General features: G+C 45.8%; 1 protein-coding gene across 1 annotated transcript in view; it reads right to left on the reverse strand.

Moving 5' to 3' along the window:
• The window catches only part of Cdh1 (cadherin 1, type 1), a gene marked incomplete in the record, with an annotated part of 78674 nt that overhangs the window by 23108 nt on the left and 32443 nt on the right, over positions 1–23123 (reverse strand). Inside the window, 1 exon segment of the mRNA XM_013503937.1 lies at positions 2323–2585. Within this exon segment, the coding sequence (XP_013359391.1) occupies positions 2323–2585 (263 nt within the window).

Genomic DNA, 23123 nt, shown 5'->3' on the forward strand with positions numbered 1-23123 from the left:
AGAGGGTTCTGCATGCCAGCTACAGCACCCACGCCATAGGTTCTCCACCACCGCTGTAGAGTATCCATGTGGGACACAACTCACTTTTGGACTTCCTTAAGAGAAAAATATTTTGCATAAGCCACTATAACTTGGAGTCTTATGTAATACACTTGAACCAAATTTGGATACAGCAGACATGAAAGTAGAGGCAAAATCAGCAGAGGCGGGAAGGCAAAGCTAGAGAAGAATCAAATTCAAAACTGTCTCTTGGTCAGAGAGATTTTGACAGGCAGCTGCTTAGCAGAACTCCCTGTGCTGATCTCACAGGAATGACAGGCCAATTGGAGCTGTGAGTCTGAGGGTCACACTAATACAGTTCCCCTGAGTTCCTCATTTTTCTGATCTAATTACACCAGGGAGAAACTCAGATGTGTCAGGAGGACTATTAAGTTCCAAGAATCTCAAAAAAATCCTGAGAGAGAGAAACAGAAGCCCACTGCAGAAGCTTTGGCATTTAGGGCACGATCTATACTTCCAAGGGAGTATACAAGGTACAAGTAGAAATCCTCACTACTCCACTGCACCTGCCTCACCTGCTGCCCCGAGACATTTTAGTGAGGAGCACTATGGCAAGTGTGGCAACTTGCAAAGGCATTTGGCTTTGGTAACAACTTCCAGAAACATTCTTGCCAAGAACCTAGGCACACATCCATCCATCCACTGCCTGTTCAACGTCTACTGGGCTCCTGGCAGGTTGCAGACCTAATGGCCAGGCTCTTCAAACACAGTGGGAGAGGTTGTGCACCACTGACAGTCCTCCAGGAGAGAGGAGTCCCACCCATCCTTCCCCTTCTTTGCCAAGAGCCCCTTCCCCAAACACAAAGAGCAAAACAATCAGAAAGTTCCCATCTCATTCATTCTGCCTCCGGGAGAGACAGGACTGACAACAGCTAACAATTAGTGAGCACTGATTATGTCTGGCCCACCCCATCTGTAGGTTTCACATCCGGGGATTCAACCAACCTTGGAGTTGAAGTAGTTTTTATTGTGTCTGTACTCATCTTAGTCACTTTCCTCATCACTGGGACAAAATGTTTGACACCCACAAAGTAAGAGTGGTTTATTTTAGCTCACAGTTACAGTCATGGTAGGCTCCTTCCAAGAAGAAATGGCACAGCAGAGGGGCATAGCAGAGGAACGTTGCTTATATCATGGTGGCCAGGAAGCAGAGAGAGAGGGAGGAGCCAGGGAAGGAAATGCGCCCCTCCAGGTAGTGCTGCCAGTGATCCCCCTCTCTCCTGCACCCTCAGGCAGCACACTCAGCCACTGAACTTACTGGTGGACAAACCCACTGATGAGTATGGTGACCTCTTGCTCCAGTCACCTCCCAAAAGCCACACCTTCGAGCACATGAAAATATGAGGGAACATTCTAGAACTAAACTATAATGGTACTGAATGTGTACATTTTTTTCCTTGTCTTTATTCCCTAAACAATATAGTATAATCATGATTTACATAGCATTTACATCATATTAGCGTTTTAAGTAACTTAGTGGATAGAACCCAGGGCCTCAGGAATGCTAGGCAAATGCCCTACCACAGAGCTACTTTGTCAGCCTTCTAGAGAGGATTTAAGAACCCAAGAAGATGTGCGTAGGCTATATGCAAATCCTATGTCATTTCACATAAGAGACGTAAGCATCCAGAGTTTGGTATCTACAAAGGGTGAGGGAGTGTTCTGGAACTGGTCTGCCATGGATACCAACTGTATATACCTAGCATATTCTTAGCATTTCACATGCATTCATTTATTCAGTCCTTGCCATTACCTCCACTTTATAGAAAAGGAAATTCGGGCTTAGACAGGTGAAGTAACTCCTCTAGGGTTACTCAGGTGGTCAATAGGAGGCTGATTCAATCCCAGACAGCGGCCATGCCTTTTCCCGCTGTGCTATAACTACTGTTCCCTACTCTCAACAACCACCCCTAGGGCCCGGGATATAGTTCAGTGGCACAGCACCTGCCTGGCAAGTACAAAGTCCTGAGTTCAATTCCCAGTACCAAAGCCAAACAAACAAAAACAACCACTCCCAAGGCCAACAAGAGATAGTTCAGTTACTCTAACAGTTCTCTCCTAGGGATGATTTTGCAACTCGCCCAGGCAGCACTGTCAGTATCGGGAGGTTCTTTTGGTTGTCACAACTCTAGAGCTGTTCCTGGTGTCTACTGAGTTAAAGCCAGGGATGCCGCTCAGCTGTCTATAAACAGTGCACGGTACAGCCTCCTGCAAAACTGTCAGTGGGTCAGCTACAGTCTGAAACCATGGCGAATGACATACCTGGTCATGGTCCTGGTGGTGGAGGCTGTCTCGGCGCTGGTGACGGTTGTGGTGCTGATGACGGGGTCCCTCTGCCTTCAGGGTAACTTTGGTGGAAAACTTTCTGAAGGTGGAGTCCCAGGCATGGACAGAAAAACTGGTCTCTGGTTTATGCAACTGTAGAGGCCGTTTGACTGCAACGACACCATCTGTACCCACTTTGAATCGGGAGTCAGTAGAATAGTAGACTGTTCGTGGTCGACCTGTGCATCCCTCAAAACTCACTGCAAGGCAGAAAGCAGTGATTAGCAAATGAAGCCGATGTAAGACAAGAGCACTCTTCTTCAAAAAGCAAACTTAGTTCACCCACAAAAGCCCAACTCATGCAAATCAAGCACAAGAAAAACAAACCATTATCTGGTGACAGAACAAAGCTATGCCTGGAATCAATATTAACATTCTTCACAATTATTTTGATCTTTTCAAAAATCTAGTTGTGCAGTGAAAATAATGTCTAGAAAGTACATTTTCTTTAACAGGAACAACAAAAAAGGGACCCTTGCTTCAGACTACTCTTGCCAATATGAAAACTGAATATAACATAATCCAGACAGTGTACAGACACCTACTGAGTTCAAATGATAGAGGTCAATGTACAGTGAGATGTAATGGTCTACATTTAAATAAACAGTATGTGTTTAAGCAATCAGTGGCAGATACTAAGAGAAAGATAGCATGGCATAATGGTTCATGAAACCCAAGGTTCAATCCCAGCTCTACTACTTATATTAGCTCTGTGACCTTTGAGAAGTTATTTAACCTTTCTGTGCCTCAATCTCTCATCTGTAGAATGAGGGTAACAATAGTAACTACCTAATAGGGTTGTTTTAGCACCGACAGAATAGTGCTTGGCACACAAACACTATAGTAAAGCTCGGTAAATAAAATTCTAAAAAGTTAAAAAATAAATGTAGCCGGGTGTGGTGGCGCACACCTGCAATCCCAGCACTTGGGAGGCTGAAGCAGGAGGATTGTTGCAAGTTTGAGACTAGCCTAGGCTACAAAGTGAGCTCAAGGCAAGCTTAAACTGCATGGCAAGACCCTGTCTCAAAAAGACCAAAACAAAACAAATAATAATAATATAAAAAAATGTAGCTTTGGCTAATCATTGACACAGCCCCCATGAGCATTACACAAAAGACAGTGATTAACATTCAGTATTTATTGAGTGCTGATTACCTGCTAGGTGATTACATGTTGAGAGGGCAGTTTGGGGGTTAATTTATATTATGTGGCGAGTGTGTGTGGGGAGGTCTGTCTGAGGGAGAGGCACTTGAGTTCAGACTCAAAGGAGCCATGTTGCGTGAAACTTGACTCAAGAGCCTTCCTAGCCCAGTCTGGTTGTGTGAACCTATAGGATGAGGCAGGAGGGTTGCTTCACCCCAGGAATTTAGGGTCCACTTGAGCAACATGGTACCTCAATCACTTAATCAGTCAATTAATAAAAAAGACAAAAATATAACAAAGTGCCTTCCAGGCAGAGGGGAACAGTTGACAAGATAGTTCATTCTAGGAAAATTCGGAAGTTAGCCTGTTTTCCTTCCTTTAAAATCACTGCCACTCGATACTGAGAGCCTGTCTTAAAAAAAAAAAATTGCCACTGATTCATCCAATGGCATTTCTGTGGCTTAGAATTGTTACTTTATAAAAATTCCTGCTGTTGTCCTTATTTTACAAGGCTAGACTCCTCGTACTCAGGAAGGTCATGTTTCTCCCAGAAAGCCCCTGAGCTGCGCTTGACTCCCAGGCTGCAGTTTTCATTTCTTCCACCAGAGGCCACCCTTACAAACACATCTGACACCTAAAGCCCTACACAGCACAGTTTAAAGACCGTGGGTGAATACTATGATCATTCCCATTTTGAAAATGAAACCGAGGATCAGAAAGGTTAAGAAATTTACCTGACATCTGATAACTAATAAACCACATATCTGTGACTAGCCCTTGGTGGATACCAGAATATCACCCCCAAATATAACTCTGACTAAATATTTGTGAGCCAGTCTTTTTTTTTTTTTTTTTTCTGAGACAGGGTCTCAGTATGCAGTTCAGGCTGGCCTTGAGCTCACTTTGTAGCCCAGGCTGATCTCGAACTCACAAGGATCGCCCTGCCTCAGCCTCCTGAGTGCTGGGATTACAGGCGTGCGCCACCAAGCTCGGCTGAGCCATTCTATCTAAACTGTGCTTTCTTACATATTGCCAACCATAAACTCTCCTGGGAGAAAGCCGACATCCTGGTAGCAGCACAGAAAGACAGCCATTGTCACCAGTGACTGGGAATTGATGCTGCATGGATCTGTATAAACTTGTTTAAAACAACCCTCCTCCTCCACCAGCTACACCCCTCCATTATCTCCTAGTGACTGCCCTAGAATTAACTGCCCCCAGCCCAGGTCCCTCTGTCTTGTGTCTCCACAAAATTTACTATTGTCTAGAAGTACAAAAGCGTCCCTAACATAAACTGCTGCTTACTTACATTGTTGGTTCTACCTATATCTGGAGAGACCCTAGTTATTAAGCTCTGAGTGTTTTTCCCCGTTTTTCCCCCTTCTTCCATTCTCATTCGGGGGTGGAACCCAGGGCCTCCTGTGTACTTAGCAAACAGGCTATCATTGAGCTACAGCCCCCAGCCCCAACCCTAGGCTATTTGGTTTGTTTATTTTGAGACAGGGTCTCCCTGTATAGTCCAGGCTGAACCGGACTACAGGTGGATTTGAACTCCCTGTGATTCTCCTGCCTCACCAATCTACTTCCTTGGCTTCCTGAGTGCTGGGATCGTAGGCATGTGCCCAGTGACCCTGGGCAAGTTTTAAAGGAGGATTCTTCCTCCAAGTTAGGAGCCCAAGGATGATACTGAGGTCACCCCCGTGCAATAGCTGAGAGTCTGCTATCTGGCAAATAAACTGAGTGACCACACTCAGGTTAATTTACAGGAAGAGGACAAGTATTTCACATAATCCCTAGTCTGGTCCTCCTATCTAGTCCATAACAAACACCATGGCCTCGTCTCCACCCTACCCTGGCCCTTTGGGCTAGGCCTGCAGCTCATTGCCCAAACTTGAAGGGAGAGGAGTAGGATGAGCAGGGGCAGCTGTAGTAAATGATGGAAAGAAATGATTTTTTAAAAACAGGCTGGTCTCATTCTTCCACTGGATTATAAACCCAGATTCTGATGCCTTCTTGCTGGGTGTCCTTAAGCAACAGCTTAACCTCTCTCTGGGTCCCAGTTTGCTCTACTGTAACGTGAATGAAACCACCACTAGTAAGCCTATGTCTCTCTTCAGGGTTTGCTGAATATCAGTCAACACAGCCAGAGTGATCACATTTTGTAAGCTGCAGAGCGATGCAAGTGAAGGAGATGATTGTTATTTTCATGCTTTTCGGGAGACCAGACAGAAAGACGAGGATTTGCTTAGTGAACACACGAGCCATAAAGTGACAACAGAAACAAGAAGAAATTCCAAGTCCTTAAAGGATGAGCTGATACCACCCTTCAAATCTAAAATAGGAATTTCTTTTCAAATTAGCAAAACAAGGTGCTTTCCAAAGATCCCTACCCTGCCCCCAAGCATAAGTAGTGGGGGTCTGGGCTGTGTTTGGGGGGCTATCATGGAAGCAGGGACCAAGAGCTTCCCTGGATTCCTTTCCCCCGCCAGCCAAAATCTGGGCAGTGAAAGTTGAGACAAGCAAGATGAAACTTGCCAAGGGTGGCGGCTTGAAAAAATGAAAATGGTTTTGCAAATAACTTGAAGCCAGGCACTTAACCTGCTTGGGGCATCTCATCTTCATGGCGGCTAAGCCTTACTCTTAGAGAAGTGACACAGTTAAGTGTGACAGACAGCTCCAACCTGAATTTCCAGGTGCTTATTAAGACTCATTAGCTTTCTGTAAAACCGGATCCTCTAGGCTGATAAATCACAAATTACAGCGAAGTCTGAGGGGCTCTCCAGTTCCAGGAAGGTTCTGGGAAGCTTTCTCCAAACTGGCCAGTCACTGGCTTTCAGCCACTGGCTCGCGGCAAACAGCAGCAAAAACAGCAGCAAGCTGGGGCGAGGGGACACGAGCACTGAAACCCGACACCGGTATGTGGGGGTTGGGTAGGTTTGAACATTTGCATCATAAGAAGTTAATAAAAAGAAAGCCAGCAAGTGACTAAGAATTCTTTAATCCAGCGTGAACCATCTTTCCTCAACTCGTTATTTAATCACTTGGATCTAGAAACCAAATCCCAGTAAAGAGCTAGGACCCCACCGGCCATCTCTAAGTGGGAAAGTATTTCCATCACAGTATCATCATCATCACCACCACCATCATAAAAAAAAAAAAAAAAAAAAATGACAGCTTCAATCAACTAATAGTTTCAACCACACTTTGCTAACAGTTTTACTACTATTTGTTCATTTATTTATTGCAGTACTGGGATTCGAACCCAGGGGTCCTCTAACACTGAACATTTCCATAATTATTTATTTTTACTTTTTATTTTGAGATGGAATTCTCCTTAATTGTTCAGGCTGGGCTTGAACTTGTGATCCTCCAACCTCAGTCTCCCAAGTGGCTGGGCGCCACTATATCCAGCAAATAATTTATTTAGTGGTGCTAGAAATCAAATCAGGGGGTGAGGGGCTGGGGATTTAGCTCAGCAGCACAGCGCCTGCCTGGCAAGCGGAAGGTCGTGAGTTCGATTCCCAGCACCAGGAAAAAAAAAAAAAGAAATCAAATCAGGGACTCACATGCTATGTAAGTGTTCTTCCACTAAGCTATACCCCAAGTTCCAACTATTTGACATTTGAAACATGTATACAACATTAACTAATATACCAGGCTTTATTTTAAGCCCTTTACAAATATTAAGTCATTTAATCCCAGAACTGTAGGAAGTCGGTACACTCAGTGTCCTCCTCTTGCAGGTGGGGAAACTGAGGCACCTAGGGCTGGGATTCAAAGCCAGGCTTTGAGAGTTTACGCTCCTGCTCGTGCATCATGCCTCCATCTACCTGTCAGGTCCTTGCTCTGTGCTTTATGTCTGATTTTCAGATTTAATTCCTGCCTTCTACCCGCTGGGGAGGCATCAGCAGCAGTGCTTTCTTTTCTCGAAATTATACCCTGATTCGTACAGGGGCTGGGCTGGCTCACGCCACAATTATGGCTCTTCACCGCCGTGCCTCATACGCACAAGGAGGAAACGCCTTCCAGCAATAATGCAAAGGAGAATTTATTAAGAAAAAGCAACACGAGCTACAAGAAAGTCCAGAAAAGTGTGGAATTCTGCACACCAGGAGGTCGGCAGTAATTGGGAAACAGATGGGGAAAGACTGAAAGAAGTGGGGTTGGTGGGAAGGAGGCTTTTTTTAAAAAAAGAGAACATATTTTCCTATATCTTTGTATTATGTTACCAGTCCCAATTAGAATGAATTTTTTTAAAATGACAAAATTCATCTTTAAGTGTCTGTAACACAGAATAACTCTTGCATGCTGGTTTTTTTTGGGGGGGCGGAGTGGGGGGGATACTAGGGATTGAACTCAGGACCTTGTGCTTGCCAGGCAGGCGCTTATGCCACTGAGCTATATCCCCAGCCCCTTGCATGCTGTTATTCATCCTACAGTGCCCCATTTTCCAGCCTGTTTGGCAGAAGTAGAAGTTTTAAACAGAAAACCCTGGAAGACATGACCCAAGCTCATATACAAATGAAGCCCAGGTTTACACAATGCTTCGGGCCCTCGGGTGGGCACGTTTTGAGTGCTCAGCTACATTCCATGCCTGGAATTGCCATCATGCCACGGAACAGTCCCACGTGAAGGATCCCGTTTCTTCTCCCACCCCCGTACGGCCCGTAACTGGAATGTGAGTGGGTAGAAACAAGCCTCTCTCAAAAGCCTCTACAGATTTCCAGAGGATGCTGGGGTTTCAGAGTGATGGAACTGCCTGCTATCAAAGGCAGCTAACCATAGTTGAGCTATGTAGTAACCAGTCTCTGAGAAACAGCCTCTTGAAAGCAGAGTTTTGCCCACACCAGACACAAAGGGCCACATTGCAGAGGGTCTGCTTCTCACTGCAATGCATTCCCCCAGCTCAAGGCAAGACCTCACCGTTTAGCTTGATTTCAGGAACTGTCTGAACTTGAGTGCCTAACTCAAGCTTACACATACAAGATCAGAGAGCCTTCTGAAGCTTCTGGGGGCCACACTACCACTGTGTACCTTAAAACCTAGGGCTTCAGTTCCTAACTTAGATACTAAAGATGAATGACGAGATGGTCCACCTTGAACGATGAAAGGGTCCTTAGGGAGACAGCCTCAGTTAGCCCGGAAGGAGTTTTCTCCTTGTGAGTCCAAAACACTGTTTCTAACTCCAACCACAAAGCCATGGGTCTCCACAGATGCAATGACCTGCAAATTGCTCTCTAGGTTGACCATTTCTTTCTTTTTCTTTTTTTTTTTGGTATTTTTCCGGTACCAGGAATCGAACTCATGATCTTGTGCTTGCCAGGCAGGTCCTGTGCTGCTGAGCTAAATCCCCAGCCCGTAGGTTGACCATTTCTTAGCTGGCACTGAGTCATGCTGGTGTGTCTTCCTCTGATGGTGTCCACAAAATTAGTAAGCATTCCAAGTGTGTGAAGCACCCGTGTTTGCAGAAAATGTAATTTTATGTTTAAAAAGAATAGGAGTCAATGGACAACCAAGCCTCTAGTTTTCCACATCCTGGTCAAGTTGAAGAGCACACTCAGAGTCCGGCATGGTGGCGCACACCTGTAATCCCAGCACTCAGGAGGCTGAGGCAGGAGGATTGTTGTGAGTTTGAGACCAGCCTGGGCTACAAAGTGAGCTCAAGGCCAGCCTGAATTACATAGCAAGACACTGTCTCAAAAAGATTAAAAAAAAAAAGAAAAAAAAAATGACAACACTCAGATTCCACTGGGAAGATTGACCATCTCAACTCCAACAGCTATGTGCCCATCCTCCACTGAAAACTATGGATGGTAATGCCATCTTATTAGATACAGCAGTCCCGTGAGGTAGGGATTTAGCATTCCTCACATATAAGGAGGTAAGGGGCTGAGATGTAACATAGTTGAGTGGCACAGCAATTGCCTGGCATGCATGAAGCTCTACGTTCAATCTTCACTGCAATCAATCAATCAATCAATCAACCCGATAACTCCGGTTCAGAGCTGAAAGGACTAGGCCAAGTCACACAGCAATGCACAACAGAGGCTGTGGTCTAACATCAGTTAACTTGTCAGGACTTCACCAGGCAATCTCTGTCTCTTAGCCTTGAGAAGCCATTTATTTGCAAGACTTTGCTAGTCGAATGGATATTGGGAGGTTAACCCACACACAAAAATGAATCGTTGGGAGGTAAGTGGAATTAAAATAGCAAAATATTATTATTATATACAGTTTCTCTCTCTCTCCTTGGACAGATACGAAGCCTTGGAAATCCAGCCCTAGACCTCACAATAACATAAGAATATTCAGCCAGCCACACAAAGGAGGAAGTGTAAACTCTAGACTGGAGAATGTTCCTCATTATGTTACCACTTCACATAAACCAAAATAAGTTTGAGTCCCTCTCATCGGCCAGCTTCTCCCCCCAGATGTCTTTGCCTGAGGAAGATAAGCAACTCAGAAGGTCACACTGCACAAGAAAGACTCCCAGGCATGTGCCATGTGCTCTAACAGCGGCTGAAGCACCCCGCACCCCATGTTGACAGACGGCTCCCATGGGATCCCAGGGTCAGGAAGTCTGTTTGCCTGAAGCTTATCAAGTTCTTTCTCCCAGCCTTCCCTAAATGTATTTTGCCCAGAACCAAGTCACTAACCACCCCCTTGAAATCAGATGTCAACAGTGAACACTGCCTTGGCAGGGAACAAAGAAGAAACCCACATGGTGTGGAGATCAGCATGCAGGGCAGAGAGAACCCAGTGAGGTTACAGATTAAGAAAAAAAATAGCCTGGGCCCATCTACCCTTTCCTTCCAAAGGCAACTAAACAGGGTAAAGGGCTGATCCACTACCCTAGACTTTGCCCCTCTGCTGTGAGGTCACTAATGGGATGGGGTCACTGTGGCAGTGCCTTTTGCTTCTCGGTCATGTTTCCACTTAGGCTAAGGTATTTCCTTCTCTGCAGCAAATCAGCCCGGTAAAACATGTCCTTAAATGTCACATCTGAAGTTGGTTAACAGCCAGTGGAAAAACGTTAATATTTTACACTTGTGTGAATACAGTCAAACCAAGTTGCATTCAACTTTTGGTGGGCAGGGGCTGTAGAGCAATAGGAAAGTGTGTGTTCAGTGTGTGCAAAATCCTGTTTGATCCCCAACACCACATTAAAAAATAATAATTAAAAAATAAGGTGCTGGGATGTAGTTCGGTGTTAAGACGCCAAGCATGGGTAAAGTCCTGGGTTTGATCCCCAGCACTGCAAAAAGAAATACTGTAACTTCTCCTGAGCATCAGTTACCCCATCTGTAAAAGGGAGAGAGACATCACCACTTCTTCGATGGATCGCTTCAAGGATTCTTTCCTGGGCAAATATTTATCAAGCTCTTACTCTGTGCCGCATTCTAAGGCGAGGGAAATACAGTGGTGATCAAAACAAGGTCCCTGCTCTCCAGAGATCTGCATTCCAACAAACAGAAAAATGTCAGGAATGGGGAAATGTAGTAATTACAAGCAGGTAAAGGGGTTCCAAGGGCTTTATGTGGCAGCCCAGGGCAGAGGGGACAATTTAGTAAAGGGTATCAGAGGAAAGCATCAACAAGGGGCCCCAGGAGAGAATGTCCCAGCTTCTGGCTGCATGCTACACACAAGGGAATGTTGCTTGGCAGTGCTGGGAGATTTCCAAGTCTGCTGCATGTCCACAGCAGGTCAGGCCCTGAACCTAAAGAACCAACTGTGAACGCGACGGACAGTAAGACACCCCACTAGAGTTAAGGTAATGGTAGCATGTGGGCAGTGCCCAGATTTGGCCCCAGCTCCTTCAGTCCAGAAGGGCCGGGAGGCTCTCTATCCCCCTTATTTTTCTTGACAATAAGACCCTCTCCCCCCCAAAAAACAAAACAAACAAGTAAAAAAAAAAAACAGTGTTAAATCACTCCCCCCTCAGGCCTCTCCTGGACTGTACAGAAAAGGTGAGCACCCAGGGATAAAATCTCACGCAGTTTTATCTCAATATTCCTGCCTAGATGGGCTTCTGGTGATTTGGCTGGAGAAGCTGGGGCTGCTTCTTAGCTCAAGTCAAGACCTGGTGCTGAGATCCATTTTGCAAGAGGGGTGGGTGCTAAGTGGCAGAGAATCTCATCTCCGCCTGTTTATGAGAAAGAGGAGGTGCGGGGAGAGATGCTCTAAGGAGGAGCTGGTAGCCAAACTTGGGGTCTCCTTCGAGGTGAAGGAGGGTGACTTGGCCCCTAAGTCTCTCTGTTGTGCGATAAGAGAGTAACTTACTTGGTTTTCGCAGAAGGAAAAGAATGGGGAAGCCCTCTGGCTTTTACACTAAATTGGAGATTTATTGTCTAGCTTCCAGCGGCATGCTGAACACTGAAACACCCTGCCCTGCCTACCTAAATACAGACGTGTTAACCGATCATTCCTATGGGCTGCCACCCAGGGAACATTCCTGTGGCCGGCTTGGGCAACTCCAGAACTGTTTGCTTATTGATTAGGAAAAAAAGACTCCCTTTCACTGCAAGCACCTGCCCACTTTTCCTTTCTGTTGGGTCCCCCAGGGCCAGGGAGGGCCCCACGTTCTGCATTCCAAAGCAGTTGAATCTACCCCGACCCCTGTTAACCCCTCACAGGAAGGGGCAATTGGCAGGCCTGAGAACTGGGCGCCTGGGCCCTGGGCCCCAGTATGAGATAGTCAGGCCTCTCCAGGTCTTCTATTCCCATTCATGAAATAAAGCATGCTGACTAAAACTCATCCTGTTATGTGTGTGGTACACAATCTTCTGGGGGGCTTTTGAAAAATACCCAGGCCTGGGCCCCAGACTAATTGAATCCAGATATCCAGAATTAGGAAAAGCCCAAATACAGATATCTTTTAAAGCAACCCAAGGTGCTAGTATACTCAGAAGGAAAGAATAGCCTCTACAAAGGCTGCCACTGGGAGAGGCAGAAGTGTTTTACTAACATGATCATAACCATCACAGGCAGGTAAAGGCTGAGAGACATTAAATGACTCTCCCATGGTCACTCAGGTACGAGCGGCGGAACTAGGATTCACAATCAGGTCTGGCTGAGCCGGAGGCCCACTGTCTTAACCCCTGCACAGTCCTGCTTCTCCTCCACAGTACATCGTTTATGTTTGGGGGCCTCCTCCCTCCCACATCTGTCTGACTGTAGAACATGTGAACCCGACAACTTCCCTTCTATTTCCTCTGCACTGCTGGGTCCTAACACGGCAGGAGAAACAGACACACTTCACCTCCTGTTACTGCAGGTCATGGAACCTTGTTAGCCATTTCTGTTTTTGCCCCCAGTCAAGTTTTGTTTTGGCTTTTAATTTCAGCAGCATTACCTTGTATACATTAGAAGACTAAGGTTACAAAGCACAGGTGACATAGCATCAGCGTTCACAACAGCCAGTAAGTGGAAACAATCTAAACATTCACCAATGAATGGATGAATAAAGCATGGCAGAGATGTATCTTTACAATAGACTATGACTTGGCAATAAGAAGACATGAAGTAGTGATGACACATTACAACATGGGTGATCCTTAAAGATATTATGTGAAGTGAAAGAAGCAAGACACCAAACACCATATATTGTATGGCCCAGTTATATGCTAAGTCTGGAACAGGTAAGTCTGAGACAGAAGTAATCAGTGGTTGCACAGGGCTGAGAGGAAGATGGGGGTGGGAAATGCTAGGGCCGCAAGGAATGAGGAGTTTCCTTTGGGGTCAGTGACAATATTTTAATTCGGCCCTGCAGGGATATACCTCAGCGGCACAATGCCTGCCTGGCAAGCATGAGGTTGTGAGTTCGATTCCTGCTACCCCCTCAAAATTGATTTGGTAATGGTTGTAAATTCTATGAATATACTAAAAGCCATTATAGTCTATATTTTGAATGAGTTTATATATGAATTATATCTCAATAAAACTGTTACCACCCCCCCAAAAGCAAAAGGCACATAATATTCGTGATCCTATCTACACTGAGAGACTTTTACTAACACCTGTTATGTGCCTTCTCAGACCCTGGTCTCCATCCTCCCTCCTAATTCATTTGCTACATCTGACCTGTGTCCCTTTATATCCTGTTTCTATATAATTAGGGTCTGGACATGACTATATTTCTAAAAATCTTCCTATTCAACTGTCTTTTTTTTTTTTCACATTTCTAAAAAAATTCAATGCACAAATTATACATAATCAACCTATAAAGTTACTAGAATGAAGCTGGGCGTGGTGGCATATGCCTGTAATCCCAGCACTTGGGAGGCTCAGGCAGGAAGATCATTGCAAGTTCGAGGCCAGCCTAGGCTACAAAGTGGGCTCAAGGCCAGCCTGAACTGCATAGTGAGACCCTGTCTCAAAAAGACAAAAAAAAAAGTTACTAGGATGAAAAATTATGATGTAGCCACTTGGCAATAAAAAGGAGTAAAATATCAATAAATGCCATATAGATGAGACTTAACAGCACCATACTAAGTGAAAGAAACCACCCACAAAGACTACATATTCCATTGATATGAAGATTCCAGAAAACTGAAGACAGAAAGCAACTCCACAGTGGCCTGGAGCTGGGGGCGGATGGGGCAAGACTGCTAATGTGCCCCAGGGAACTTAGGCAGTGACAAAAGACATCCTCTCTAAAACTGGATTGGGGTGATGATAGCTGAACAGCTGAGTACATTTATAAAGAATATCCAACATACATTTATACTGGGTAAATTGTATGGTATGTCAAATTACATCTCAATGCACCAGTAATAAATATAGTTATTAGGGTTACTTTGGAGGAGGTTACTCTACCCATGAGTCAAAGACTTGTGGTTCAACAAGGACAAAATCTACACGCCCAATAATATCAAGGCTATGAAAAAATGGAGAGGGAATAGAGAACCTATAAGTAATAACCCATACGAAATGTTTAAATTAACAATAACCAAAAGAGTAAACAGGCAACATAACGGCAGTCGTGGTGTGTGGGCGCTGTCACTTCATATCCACTCCTGTGCTTCTGTGAAGTAGGTGAGGTTTTTCTAATCCTGTGATGCTGATGAGCAGCTGAGCGCCCCCAAAAGGCTCAAGTCATTTGCTCAAAGTCAGAGCCGGTCAGTCTCTGATGTAACAGCCACACCCAGGACAAGCCACTACCCAAGCTTTTGTTCCAAGCGTTTAACCGCACTGCCTTGAGGAGGAAGGGATGCTGCGGAGGGCTGGGGGAAAGTCCACGCGGGAAGGGAGACTGCCAGCACCACACTGGCTCGATACAAAGGACTCGATCCAGAGAGGAATATGTACCAATCTATGCCCTCATTTCTGAACACAAGTAGACACAGAAATGCGCCAACTCTGACTGTAAAAATACAGAAAGGTTGTCATGGAATTTGTAATCTTTGGGGTTTTGGTTTGGGTTTTTAACAGATTTTTTTGTCCTTTTGAGACAGTTTCACTGTGGAGTTCAGGTCAGTCTTGAACTCACTTTGTATCCCAGGCTGGCCTTGAACTAGCAGTGATTCTCCTGCCTCAGCCTCCTGAGTGTTAGGATTACAGGCATGTGCCAGCATACCTGGTTTGGTTTGGGTTTTTGAGTCAGGGCCCACTATGTTACTCAGATTGCTGGGAACTCCTGGGGTGATTCTCCCGCCTCAACCTGGACAGTAGCTGGGAAAATTAGGAATCTTAGAGTCACTCAAAAATTCAAGAATGAGATCTAGAAACCTTTCTACAAAGAATGAACATAAGGCTTGCACTATTGCCAAATGCGGATTGTGCTGGAAAAGCTTGGACCTTCTGCCTCTGACCTTTGGAACAAAACTCTTCAAATAGCTCCAAAGAACGGCTGGAAGCCCAAGTTTCAGAAGTGAGGCATTTCCCACAGTCTCTAGGTCACATGCACTTGGGGATGACTCCATGGCAAGCACTCACTTGTCCAACAAAGCTTACAAAAGCCAGCTTTTCTGTTAATGGATGCTAGCATTATTTTTCATTATTCAGAACAAGTAAGCATTTCTAGGAAAGGCAACTGCCTCAAAGAATGTTTGCTATACCTACTCTGAAAAAGTAATTGTTCAAGCTCTTGGGAAATGAACTCCCCAACCAATGCTGCATCCATCCCAGTACTGAAGAAAGAGGAGGAAAAAAAGAGACAGGGAAAGGCAGAGGGAGGAGGGAGGGAAGGAGGGAAGGAAGGAGGGAGGGAAGAAGACAGAAAGAAAGGAGAGAGAGAGAGAAAGAAAGAAAGAAAGAAAGAAAGAAAAGAACGAGCTCAGACTGGGGTATTCACTCTAAAAATTGAAGTAGGAAAAAAAATGAAGCTATGAAAAGAAAATGGCACAAAGCCCACCCTACGGATGCCAGCTACAGGCTTTGGTATGTGCTGGGGTACAGCCACAGGTCACGTGGCTAACTTTCTTTGCAAGATGTCTTGGTATAATCCCTGTGGCACCTGGCCCAGCAGCAGTCCTCCAAATTTTCACTTTCCTGGTTGCAGCTCCTACAAGTGACTCTGTGATCCATTTACCTGGCCTGCTCCCATTTCCAATGCAATAAAGAATTGGAAACTTGCACATATGCCAAATGATGTCTGTAAAAGGTTGTTTACTAAGGCACTGTTGTGGGAGAAAAACATGGGACACAACCCAAGTATCCATCAATAGAGGATTAGCTAAATAAATTACGGAATTTTCTTACAGTGAAATACTACGCAGCTATAAAACAAATGAGAAAGCTGTGTTAAGACATGTCAGGTAGCCGGGGATATAGCTCAGTGGCACAAGCATCTGCATGGCAAGCTCAAGGTCCTGAGTTTGATTCCCGGTACCCAAAAAAAACCAAATAATAATAAGGTTATTAGAGCCGAGCATGGTGGCGCATGCCTGTAATCCCAGCACTCGGGAGGCTGAGGCAGGAGGATCATTGCGAGACCCCGTCTCAAAAAGACGAAGAAAAAAAAAAGACATGTCAGGTAAGCAAGGTGCAAAGCAGTGCAGTTTTGTGTAACTAAAAATGGAGCTTAGAATATTTGCTTATATTTGCATATGGAAGTTTAAAAGACACTAGTGAGTTTAAGGTATGAAGAAGTGAGGGGCTATTGTTGGGCCAAAGGAGAGCAGGGTGGGAGTAGAACTTTCCACTGTATATTTTTAGATCACTTTCAACAATGTGAATGTATTTCCCATTCATCAAAAAAAAAATTGTAGGGTGTCATATGTAAGCTTACTATTTACTAAGAGGATTTTGCATTTTGCAAGTATTCAGGAGACTTGGGAGAGAGTCCCAGGTTAACATTGTGCCCAACCCTCAGGGGACGGAAACCCCTCTAAGAATCTCAGCAGCACTGGATACAGAAGACCATGGCAGGGTGTCCATGTGGGTGACGGGAAGCAAGAAGGATGATTCACACATGAGGAGGAAAGGAAGGAGCAGGATGCCAGTCAGCCGGTCCAGCTAGAGGAAGCATGTCAGATGCCAAGTCAGGTGACCAGATTCTCCCTGCAGCTGATGCATCAAGCAAGTCCCTTGCATTCTTTCTAAGTTTTCTCATCTCTAATGTGCAGGGGCTGAACTATACCAGCACAGATGTGGGACTCAAAGGCCTCAGATGTTAGCCACGTGACAAATAAGCACGGGAATAATTTTTTTAAAGGCCATTCTGACCATGTTTATAGATTCTACACGTTTAAATCCTTTCCTCCTGCAATCTTTTTCCCCACAGATGGACTCAGGCACCTGCATGACAGCAGATAAATTGGAGTTGCAACAGGATTGTTCGGAGTGGAAAAGGTAGAAACAGCATCCACAGGAGTCCGTATAAATGATGGCATCCACTTGAGAGAAAAGGATACAGAAAGTAAAAGGGAGGTAGCCGTTTGAAAAGAATCGAGAAACCCTAGATACACTCATTTAGGAAGAACTTGTCTTTAAAAAATCAAAGGTTAGGCTGGGGGTGCGGATGGGAGTGCTTGCCTGGCATGCAAAGGGTCCTGGGTTCCACCAAAGCACCAAAAAGGAAAAGGAAAAGGAAAAGAGAGAAAGGAGAGCCGGGGATATAGCTCAGTGACACAAGCACCTGCCCGGCCTAAGTGCAAGGTCCTGAGTTCGATTCCCGGTACAAAAAAAAAAAAAAAAAGAATGGGGCCCTATACCATCTAAAAGGCAAATAAATAATGGTGGTTTTAAAAAAAAGAGAGAGAGAGAAAGGAAAGGATAAGCCAGAGGAGCTTGAAATTTCTAACATAGAGGAGTAGTAAGAAGATAGAAATGCTAATTACTGTGGTTTGACTGGTACAACTGTATACACCGGTTGAAGTATCTCACTATAAATATGTGAAATTAGTACATGTTGATTAAAAAAATTTTAGGGTTTAGGGGTCTATCTCAGGGACAGAAGACTCACTTAGCATGCACAAAGACCTGAGTTTGACCCTAACATCACAAAAACAAACAATTGCAAAAAAAAATTTTTTTAAGTAAACATGGGATTGAGAAAAGTCTCTGAAGTCCTCAGAAGGGCACCAGGAGACTACTGATTGTCTCAGGAGACAAACAGCTGATGGAGGCGGTTAAAGACGGGAGGAACACTTACTTTTATGCTTTTCTATATCATTTAAGTGGTTTGTGTCTTACTATCTTCACATTAACACTTTTCTCTACTTTAATGAGAGCTGAGTGAAGGAGGGATTGGTGACTGGAACTTCAGTGGGCAACCCGCCGAGATGATGAGGTGGCGTCCAAAACTTCAGCTGCATTTTAGAAATAAGACATTCAGGACAACCGGGTGTGGTGGTGCACCCCTATAATCCCAGCACGCAGGAGGCTGAGGCAGGAGGATGGCTGTGAGTTCGAGACCAGCCTAGGCTACAAAGTGAGCTCAAGGCCAGCCTGAACTGCATAGCAAGACCCTGTCTCAAAGAGACAAAAAAAAAAAAAAAAAAAAAAGACACTCAGGACATGGGCATCTATGGCTTCTGTTCTGATTTTATTTGTGGCTTGATAAGAACATCTCAGGGTTGCAATCTAACAATATAAATGATAGATGTTGTTTTTCTTTCCAAGCTTCATGTTTAAAAGGGACATTGACCCCTGGAACTGGTCCAGGGGCAAAGGGGCAGGGATGGTGAAGTAGCCCTGTGTGGAGAGGCTCAGGGAGAAGGATAGAACGGGAAGGAAACATGATCTTTGTCTTCAGGGTCTACAGGCCTGACTCCTTCGAGAAGGGTCAAATTACAATAACACAAGAGGGTAAAAATAAAGGCCATGGAGAATAGATGCTGTGAGAGAATCCATGGCCTCATGCTTGCTAGGCAAACGTTCTCGCCCTGAGCTACCTATCTAGCCCTGTGAAGGAAATTTCTTCAGCTGAGAACTGATCTCAAGTACAGCTGGGTGGCCAGGGTCCTGAATCTCTCTCCACACAGCACAGGTGGCTCCACAGAGGCTGCCTGTGCAGGGCTGGGTACGGTCAGCGTGTTAAGCGTGGAGTGCAGAGACATCTGGACTTTGAACTGTACCTCTGATCAGCTGCGGGAACTCAGGAAGATTCATCAGCCCTAGAGCTTCTGTTTCCTCTTTCAAAATAGAGAATGGTCTCTACACATCATAGGGTTTGTAGCAAAATCTCAAGGGCTCCTGCGGAGTGAGCCCACTTAGTGTAACGGTGGCATTTGCAGAACCGGGAATTTCTGCAGCTGCTCCGAGGCCACCCGCAGGACAGGCAGGCCCAGGTGGCTGCACAGGCTCTGAGGAAGCCAGAATCCCAGCAGTGCCTCCTCTGGCCTCAGCCTCACCTCGGGGCTTTGGCCGGTGGGTGTGGAGCTCTTGCCCGCAGGGGGTGCCTGCGGCGCCAGAGGAGGCTCGGCACTTGGGAAAGTCAATCCTTCCCCACCCCTCCTGATCAAAGTTTTGGTACCACTGGGAACAGCGTCTGCCCACACCAACCACTCCCTTGTCGGGCCACCTGGAAACATCTCTGTGGTCAGGGAAGGAAGTTTCCTGGGTTGTTGTTCTGCTTTCCTGAGCCCCCTCCCTGAGACCTTGGCAGAGAGTACCTCAGAGTTAAACCAAGGTCTAGTTAAGTCTGCACATGAGCATCAAGGGAGGTGAGAGCTCCCTGGAATTGTGGGTAAGGATACAGGTGCCTGTGGGAGGCTCCACAGCCTTTGACAGTTTCTTAGAGGGGTCACAGGGCCCAAAAGAGGACATCTGAATTAGAGACACACTTAGGGGTTAAAATAAACACTGTGGCCAGGCATAGTAGTGTACATTCATAAGCCCAGCACTTGGGAGGCTGAGGCAGGAGAATCGTTGTGAGTACAAGGCCAGCCTGGACTACACAGTGAGTTCAAAGCCAGTCAGAACTACATTGCCAAACTGTCTTAAAAACAAAACAAAACATCTCTCCCCTCAAAATGAGTGCTGTGAAGTTGGAAGGGTGCGAGAATAAAGGGGACTCCACTATGGCCACAAGGACTGGCTGTAATGCCCCCACCCCTTACTTCAAACCCTCTGGGCACTTCCTGATAAACACCTCCTGCCCTCCTGCTAGCATGCTCTGAGAGTGGTGAGGATTCATTCACACACAGAGCTCAGGGGAGGAGTAGGGGCAGGGTGGGCCAAGGGGTGACAAGAAAAGTACACAGAGATCCAATTCATCTCCCCCTCCCCACACAAAAAGTCCAACTCACCACAGTCAGGCCCCAGCTGGCCTGGTTATGGTCACTGATTCTTTCATCTTACTCACTCTGCCTCAGCCAAGAGCTTGGAGAAGCTCCTGCCCAGGTTTGTATTTCTTGCCCCCAGCGCCTGCAGTGCTCTTCCCCAGGTGACCACATGGCTCCCACCTCCCTTCCCGTCCATCTTTGTTAAAGTCTACTAAGGCCCCTCCACGCACGTCTTGATCACTGGATTCAAAATGGCGGCCGCCAGCACGCACGCCTTAGCCTTTCTCACTGCTCTGTTTCCCTCCACAGCACGCGGCACCTTACTGCGTAGGACAACTAAGGGACCGTGGGGTCAGCCCAACAGAAGAGGGGCTAGCGTGCTCATGATCCAGGAGTGCTCACCGTGATGCTAGGTCTTTGCCAGCTGGCTGGGGCTGCACTTCACACGATTTCATTAAGCGCTCAATTACTAACTGGATGACAAGCACCACACAGAGCTCAGTTAATCTCTACAGTCCTGAAGGAGGCAGGTACTGTACTATCCCCATTTCGCTGGTGAATAAACCAGTCCTCACAGAGGGGAAGTGACTCGTCCAAGGTCACACAGCCAGCAAAAGGCAGAGCGGCTAACCTGGCCTCAAAGTCTGTCACCTTAGCCTCCACCTTGCCCCATCCCTCTGCTTTGTTTTGTATGACATTGCCCACCCCACTGCCTTTCTCTGCCATTTCACTCCCTGCACAAAGTCACCAAATGGTGGCAACGGGGGCAGGCTCTTCCCCAGACAAGCCGCTGGCGCATTCCATTACATTCCGCACCACAGGCAGAAGGCAAAAATGCTGACGGGGCAGACAGTGCTGGCACCTGACAGGCCTACCTAGAAGAGGCCTTTGGGGATTTCAACAGCACAGGACCCGGCCCTACGAGCCGTAAGTAACTTGGCTCAACACCTTGCCTTGTCGGCCCTGGCAAAACCTGAAAGGCCACCTTCGCCATTCCCAAAGGCTTTAATTTGCTTAAACAGAGCAAAGCCTTTGGGTGTAAACCCCAGAGAAAGTCTTGCTTTCTGACATAAGGCTTGCCAAGGGAGCCAGAGGGACAAAAACCTTTCTGCACCTTAATCAATTTCACGGAAAAACCCCACACATTAACTAAACCCTGGATGATGGGGCAAACGCTTGTCATTGATACCAGCTTTAAATACCTTCTCTTCTCATTCTTAATGCGCCACTCTGCTGACTGGGCAGGACTTCAGACCAGTCAGGCTACAGCTTTCTCCTTTAAACACCCTCTTAAGCCATTAGCTTAGGTTCATCTGTAAAGCCTGCCTGCCTGCTTTTTGATTACACAATACATCAAACTTCTCTCGGTGTCCATTTTCTTCGGCAGGTAGTAGCTATGGTTTCCCAGAATCCCTTCTGTTTATGGGAAAAGCTGCAAACGGAGGCTGTGCCTAGAGGGTTGGGCTGGGTGCTGGCAGTGGATGTTTCATTTGTTTACTAACAACTCAGGATACCAGCTTTACTAAAGTGGGAACTGTTTCCCTAATGATCTTATTTTCCCCCTTTGTACCTTTTTAAAATTGAGATAGAATTAACCAAATTTAAAGTTCACCAGTTTAAAGTGAATACTTTCAGTGGTTTCCAGTCTATTTCCTATGTTGTACAACCATCACTAATGTCTAATTCCAGAAAGGCTGGAGATATAGCTTAGTGTGATATCCTGGGATCTATCCCCAGAACTAAAGAAAAAAACCTTAAAGATATGAAGGACTCTCATTCTTTAAAATTATATATACTAGGACACTGGTGGCGAATCTATGGCACGTGTGCCACAGCTGGCTGTTTAAGATCAGTGAAAGCTCTAGAAGGTTCACTATCATTGTACTAGGATGTAGCTCAATGGTAGAGTGCTTGCTTAAGATGCTGAAGGCCCTCGGTTCAACATTTAGTACCACAAGAAAAAAAAAAAAAAAAAAAAAAACTGGGTGTGGTGGTGCATACCTATGATCCCAGCACTTGGGAGGCTGAGGCAGGACTGCCAGGAGTTGGAGGGTTGCCTGGGCTACCTAGTGAGTTCAGGGCCAGCCTGATCTGTGTAGTAACACCTTGTCTCAAAAAACAAGAACAGGGCCGGGATATAGCTCAGCAGCATAGCTCCTGCCTGGCAATTGCAAGGTTGTGAGTTTGATTCCCAGTACCAAAACAAAACAAAACAAAACAAAAAAAAAAACAAAAACAAAAAAAATAAGGACAAAAGAAAATGTGTATAATAGAACATTAAGCCAGTACGGTGCCATATGCCTGTACTCCTAGCACTCAAGGGCTGAGGCAAGGGGATTGCCATGAGTGTGAGGCCAGCCTGGGTTACACAGTAAATTCAAAGCCGCTCTGAACTACATAATGAAACTCTGTCTCATAAAACTAAAAATAAAAAAATTTAAAAGATCTTTAGTTATGGGCCGGGGTTACAGCTCAGTGGCACAAGCACCTACCTGGCAAGCGCAAGTGTAAATTACCCAAGTTTACAGTGTCAGTCCATTGTCCAGTGGCTAACACTGCCCTGCTACTGTGCATCTGCTGCTAAGCACTTTACTATTTGTGTTCAGAACATGGCCATTCATATTAAAATCAGTAAAAACAGCTGGGTGTGGTGGCGTGTATCTCCATTCCCCCCCATGAGGACTACCTAAACCTAAGAATTTGAGACCAACCTGGGTGACACAGCCAAACTATCTCTAAATAAGTAAATAGCTGGGTGTGGTGGCCCACGCCTGGAATCCCAGAGGCTGGAGCAGGAGGATGACTATGAATTTGAGGCCAGCCTGGGCTGTGTACGTGAGTTCAAGGCCAGCCTGAACTGCATAGTGAGACCTTGCCTTGGAAGGAAGGAAGGAAGGAAGGAAGGAAGGAAGGAAGGAAGGAAGGAAG

This window comes from Chinchilla lanigera, unplaced genomic scaffold (assembly GCF_000276665.1).
Source record: "Chinchilla lanigera isolate Chin_1 unplaced genomic scaffold, ChiLan1.0 scaffold00083, whole genome shotgun sequence".
NCBI lineage: Eukaryota > Metazoa > Chordata > Mammalia > Rodentia > Chinchillidae > Chinchilla > Chinchilla lanigera.